Below are 6,886 nucleotides of genomic sequence, written 5' to 3'. Positions count from 1 at the left end.
GAATGTGTTTTTAGATAGATAAACTGATAGATAAATAGATATAGATGTAATCTTTATCATTGAATAATATATTATGATAATTTTTTCAGCCATTAAACTTATTTGAAAAAATTATTTTCATCAATGCTATAATTTATAGTAAGATAAGACACTTAATTCTCCATTGCGTATTGGTTTTTTTTCTTTTGGTAATTGTTTTTGTTGCTATTTATAAATGAGGCTATGATTAAAATGCTATTATGTAAATTATTGTCTCCATCTAGTGATCACCACAATACAGAATAGGAAAACGTTTTACTTAAAAGAATATAGTTTTATTTTCTTTACAGTGTGATGTATACACACGAGTAAAGAAAATAAATGCAGAAAGGGAAACAAAAAGAACTTGAGAATAAATGAACAGCTTAACAGCTATTCGATCAAACTTTAGTGTATATATTTCTAGTTGTAAATAGAGGGTCAGCAAAAAAGAGGAAGACCCTCAGCAAGATGGATTCACACAGTGGCTACAACAATGGGCTCAAGCATAACAATGATTGTGAGGATGGCGCAGGACCGGGCAGTGTTTCATTCTGTTGTGCATAGGGTGGCGATGAGTCGGAACCGACTCAACGGCACCTAACAACAACAACAAATGTTTTATAGATTTTGAAGTATATTAGTAGACATTATACATTTTGCTTGATAAAAATTATTAGAATTTATAAAACAGTCCCTGGAATATCTCCTGTTAATCTGAGCACGCTGGTCCAAGAGGCATGAGTGCTGACCTGGGATGGAGATGGCTGACCTCTTCTCCTCACTGAGAATGGGGCTGTAGATGACACAAGACACAGTCTCTGCAGAGGCATCCCTGACCACAAGAGTGGATTCCACATAGAACAGGCCATCTTCATCTTGGATGTAGTGCTCAGAGTGAGTCAGCATCTTCTCTCCCCTGGAATTTTTCCAGTACACCTGGGGCTCTGGGAACCAGCCTTCTGCAGTACACACAAGCTGAACTCCACTTTCCACAGTCCCCTCCATGTGAATGTCAGGGGCAGATCCCAGACCTGTGGAAGGAAGTCACAGTCCTGAGGTCCAGAGCCACAGAGCTATAAATTATAGAGAGTAAGACTCAGAGATGTTACTCATAGGGAGAGGGCAGGGGTTCATGGGCCCAGGAAGCAGAAAGAGGTCCAAGGTCTTCTTCCCATTCAAAATGGAGTTCAGATCCATCTATTTGTTCCCCAGTCTGGATCTTTCAGTTTTAGTATCTGAACAATTTCATTCTTTAGATCTAGACAGGGGAACAAGGGAGAGGGGAGATATGACATTTTGCTTATGTCTCTATTACTGCACATGATTTTTTTGGTAATTTATTGAGGAACTCTTCCATGCCAGAAATCTGCTTTGTTCATCTTAATATTATCTGTGTCAGGCACTTTGTCTGATATTTTGGATGATTTCTTGACTTCAATTTAAACAAGATGTTTATTACAAAGTGAGAAATCTCTCCAATGGGCACTACTTTATCCGTTCCTTTTGCTGGTGGTTCTGATCTTGGGAAGCAAGTAGATAAACTGAGACATATGAAATGGGGAGCTCCGTAAGGAATTCTTGAATCTAAGTATTCCATTCAGAGGGAAACATGCTCTCCAGAAATCCTAGTTTAGAACAATTAATACATTCATGAAATTTCTTTGTAGTGTTATTCAACACTACAACTCCCAAACTCAAACAAAGGCGACTGTATTTTCCATAGATGGGAATTCTGATTCTATCACCTACTGGTGGAAAGAGACTCAGTCATTTCACCCAGATCCTTAGAAAATTCATGGTATATTTTCAGATGTCCCTGATAGTGAAAGGCGTTAGCATGTCCCCCATCCCCAGGTCTCAGCAATAAAAGGATTCTTCCATTCATTGTCAATCACTTTGAACATAATAGCAGTAATAATCATAGTTATGGGTGTTAACAGTAAGCTAATAGAGGAAACACTCTTGTGGGAAATAAAGAAGGAAATAGCATCTGCCAGAGAACTATTTTCCTGGTAAGTAAAATAACTTGCCTTATTTTCTCTTTTGCATATGGAGGGGGTATTCCTGTTAGGGAACCATATGACATTTACTTTTCAGATTTTTTTCCATAAGACAGACTCGTTCTTCAGTTATCCTTTCTCACCCATTCCTTCCTTCTTGGCTAATACAATAGCATTCTGTGGAACATTGCCATTCACACTGGATATGTTCCAGAAACATTCGTTGAACACTAATATATAGTAATCTAATCGTTGAGAACTATTCATTTCATTGAACACTATTATATGATAATCTTCATAAAAACACAATGTGTTTAGCCTCTTCAGTCCCATCACTAGCTTTCTAACTGGGTGCATGACACACAGAAAGAGTTTGCACGTCTCAGTTACTATATATGTTAGGTAGGGTGGAGAACAACAAATTCCACTGAGATACAGATTCTGGGTGGTCAGCTGGACTCACTGACTCAGAAACTGACTTGCTCTTGCACACCAACCTTATGTGACATAAATTCATGCCTCAGCAAAACTGCTAATGACTACATGTCGTGGATTTCAAATAATCCTCAAGAATACTCAAAACAATGAAAACTAAATTTAGGAAAATATTTTATAAGTGAGCTTGCTTTGAAGACTTCAGAACCACCTGCCTTCAAATGAATCAGAGTCGAGGACTGGGCTCTGGGAATTGCCTTGGTGATTAAAAGGAATTCTTCAACCAGCGATAATCTTACCGCACATTAAAATACTATTGCTTCTGAAGCTTAAGTCTTTTTGCAGATATTCACCTGCTACTTCGAGCTGCAAGCTTGTTTCTGCACAATAAGTCCTCTCTTGGAAGCGGCACCAGTATTGCCCATGGTCGGATGGTTGGATGTTGTAAATCTTCAGAGTCACACTTCCCTCGGCAATGTCGTCCTCTATCCACTCTACCCGGCCTCTGTACTCCTCCAATTGCATTTCGGTCACCTCAGCCCCGTCCTTGTATGCAAACACAGGTGTGCTGGGCTCTGAGAGGTACCACCTCACCTCCATATGCATCGCAGTCCTCTTGGGGAGAAGCTGACAGGTTAGGAGGGAGTCGTCTCCGATCTTGGCCAGTATAGAATGGGCAGGACTAATCACTGTAAAGTCATCTACAAAACAGAGCGAAAAAGAGAAACCAGTGGTAGTTCAATATGCTTGCTTTAGGATGCCCAACCTGTCAACAACAGAGGCACCTGGAAGAGGGAGGGCTTTATTTTTAAATTTTTAGAGAAATACAGCATGATGATTTCCACATTTTGGTTGTTACAGACACAATTTTGTGTACTAAAATAACACCCAGTTCAAAAACTTGACCCTGAGTGCTGAATATGTCACTTACTTCTGTGTGATTTGAAGACAAAGTTCATTATTCTCAGTGACCCTTTGAGGCTTGGAACCTCAATTTCTTCAATTTTAAAACACCTTAACCATCTAAAACTACCATCCCACGGTTGCTATTATTCTCAAATAACATAATATGTAAATTGATTTTTAATTAATAACTCTATTATTGTTATAATTACCTTTCCTAAAATTTAGTTCATAAATTCATTCATTAGATTTTTCAGCTTTTCAGGGTTTCTCTTGTCCTTGCTAAGGAATTGGGCTTACTTTCTTTTTTTTTCTGCAGAGGGCAAGATCCTAGTCATTGGAGGCTCTGTATAATGCAGTTCGTCCAAGAACATCTTGTGGGGGATTAAAGGCAATGGTTTTCCTAGAAATTTTGAACTTTCCAATAAAATTTTAAGTCATTTTTGGCCTCTTCATTACAAATTACAAATGAACAATATTTAATAATGTTGAATGTTTAATAATGTTGGATGCCATTTTATTTAATAATTTCAAGTTCCATATTCATGCCCTTTCTCATCTTAAAACGGTCCAGGGTCATTTGCACTTTCTACAGATTTAGTCCTCCTAAGAGAAAACTTTTATGAGTCAGAATCAACTCGACGGCAACGGGTTATTTTTTTGGTAAGAAAGAATTTCATCTTGCTTAGTTGTTACTCCTTATCAACTAGATGCCGCCCAAAGGGTCACTACAGATTGAAGTGGAGATCTACTTGAATTCATCATTGATGGAGTCCATACATGAAGCTAGAACTGAAGTCATACCACGGGGTTGCCTTCTTTTCCCAGTTAGGAAAATGAAGCACAGAGGAGGGAGGACAGCCTCTTCACATCAAATGGCTTGTGGCAGCACTGGCTCTGGAATGTGAGTTTCCTGATTTCCTATCCAATGTTTTCCCACTTTGCCATGCTGCATTTTTCTTGAAATCTGGTATTTCCCTTTGACATTGAATTTTCATAATCCTTTTTTCATGATACAATGTTTTGACGAACAAAATTCAGCTACTGATATTTACAAGTCCATTTCTTAAAAGTCTCCTTCCAATTTCTTATGTCCAAATATTTCTACATTGCTTAAATAATGGTGTTTTTGTTTTGTTTTGGTTTGTTTTTTTTGCCCCAAAGTGCTGCTCTGCGTGGAAGCTGGAGAATGGATAAATAATATGGCCCAGGCACTGAATCAAGGGTTTTCATGTATGATCTCGTTTAATTTTAAGCCTGTGCTTGCTTATGAGACATAGGTACTGCTATTATTCTTGTCATAAAGACCTGGAAACTATGACACAAAGTGCTCAAGTAACTTTCTAAAGGTAACACAGTTGGAAGTGGAGGAGCCCTTTGTGAAGCAGAGGTGTTTGGCCCATGAGTGCAAACTATTAAATGTTGTACTAGCCCTTTTGAGTTTAGAATTCTGCATTTGGACTGGATCCCTGGGCCATTAGAGAGTCCAGAAGGTGGAAGGAGAAAATCCTACCTGACTGCTTCATGGTCAGCAGTATGAAGAAAAAGGAGGCAACTGTACCGGATAGAGTGTACCCTGGAAAATCCACCATCTTCCCTGGAACAAACACGAGAGAAAATATATGACGGTGCCTAAATGAGGCTGTAGTGCACCAACATACTCCGTTGTTTCCAATGGTTATGCAGTCTTAATAAGGACATCTGTGTTGACCAGTTCCCCCATCAAACAACAAAATGAGTGTGGCTCCGTTTCTATGTAGTTATTGATTTCTTCCTGTCCCTTACCTAACCTGTTGTACTTTAAGCTGTTACATAGGCCTGAAGGAAGTTTTTTGAAAAGCATGCCTGGGTTAAAGGCACAATAATATTTTTTTTTAAAAAAAGTCCCTTGGACCATCTGTGTTGAGCATGTAGAAGTTATGGAATGGGATTCAACTATTTTTTCTCTTTCTCTTCCTCCTCCCAGCCCCTCCTGCAAAGTCCTTCATCACTATAGTTTCTTAGATGTAGAGGAAAGGGCAGGAAGGCACTGCGTCCCCATGGTGCTGCCAGCAAACCATTATTTGGTGCCTTGGGAAGACCCAGGGGCAAGGGGATGCTTTGGAAAGTGAAGAAAAGAGTGGTAGAAATGGTGCCTACAGCAAAAGATGGCCAAGGAAACCGCTTAAAAATGGCCTTTGAGTATAGTCCTGAAGATATATAGGAATGAATAAAAGAAACAGCCGAACTGGTAGAGATTGGAAAATCCAAGAGGTCCGTTGTACCAGACTTATAAAAATGCTTCTACACAGTTAAAAAGTTTAAAAAAATACTAGGACAAAAATAGAATGCTAGCTTTACTTTTAAAAAATGAAAAATCTAGAGTGAAAGAAGTCTAAGACTTATTCTTTCCAATGTGTCAAGTATTTTATTGAAAGAAAAACTTGCTTCAAACCACGTAGAGGAACCTGCTCAGCATCAACAATGAACCAGTTACTCCCGCTTTTTTCCCAGAGGCAAATGGGGCAGGAAAACATCAACAGACCGTCTGAAATGGAGATTGTGAATCAAGTGGATCAGATTATTATTACTCTATTTGCTTTCTAAAAAGATACATGCTTTCATTTAAAACATCTCTAAGGAAACTAATATGGGCCCAGTCACAATACCTAGATCTAAAAGAGCACTAAAATATGCACATGAAATGAGACTGAGCATTACAAGACAATGTAACCAAAAAAAAAAAATTTCCGTCTAGTTAATTCCAACTCATAGCAACCTTATAGGACAGAGTAGAACTGCCCCATAGGGTTTCCAAAGCTACAATCCTCAGCGAAGCAGATTGCCACATCTTTCTCCTTCGGAGCAGCTGGTGGGGTTGAACCACCAACCTTTCGGGTAGCAGCCAAACACTTAACCACTGCACCACCAGGGTGCCTACAAGACAATCTAGACCACTTGAAACTTATCAGACACTTACCCTTGGTTCCTGTTGTGCAATGCAGAAACATCCTGTTACATCAAGTAAGAGCAAAGAAGGCCCACAAAAGCTGTGCCAAGGACGTTCCCTTGGCCTTGTAAACGAAAAAGAATCCACACTTGTTACAAACCAGTTTATAGGTTTGTATTCCTTTTGTTTTTCTGTTCCTTTTTGTTTTGTTTTGTTTTATGTTGAAGCAGGAGATTTAAAAAAAAAAAAAAAACTACAAATGCACAATACAAAAAGAAATTTTCCCCAATCAGTGAAGCTTTTGAGAATGTAAGAATGTTGTGAAAACGCATCTAAACCTTCTCTGGTGCGAAGAGTTTCTCAAGGGTCAAAGGTGGGCAAGGGGAGAGGAGCGAGAGGGTAGTTTTGCCCTCAGGGGACATTTGGCAAAATCTATAGATGTTTTTGGTCGTCAAACCTTGGGGGAGGGGTATCTAGTGGGTAGAAGCCAAGGATGCTGCAATGCATGGGACAGTCCTGAGGACAAAAGCATCTAGTCCAAAATATCAATAATGCAAAGGTTGAAAAACTCTGCCATAGACCATCTGCTCTTGGTGTG

The 6,886-nt window shown here is 39.1% G+C and overlaps 1 protein-coding gene across 1 annotated transcript; it reads right to left on the bottom strand.

The window, feature by feature from the left end:
• Positions 1–770: 770 nt before the first annotated feature.
• LOC101345778 (butyrophilin-like protein 2) lies at positions 771–4,951 on the bottom strand (the record flags this gene model as incomplete). Its single annotated transcript, XM_004391086.1, has 3 exons — positions 4,873–4,951; positions 2,810–3,157; positions 771–1,052 (listed from the first exon to the last, which is right to left on the bottom strand). Coding segments are annotated over exons 1-3 (709 nt in total), but the record flags the coding sequence as incomplete, so codon positions are not given.
• Positions 4,952–6,886: the final 1,935 nt, after the last annotated feature.

Source organism: Trichechus manatus, unplaced genomic scaffold, assembly GCF_000243295.1.
Source record: "Trichechus manatus latirostris isolate Lorelei unplaced genomic scaffold, TriManLat1.0 scaffold00455, whole genome shotgun sequence".
NCBI lineage: Eukaryota > Metazoa > Chordata > Mammalia > Sirenia > Trichechidae > Trichechus > Trichechus manatus.
Note: the sequence above shows the minus strand (reverse complement) of the source record. Positions and strands in the feature narration are given on the sequence as shown.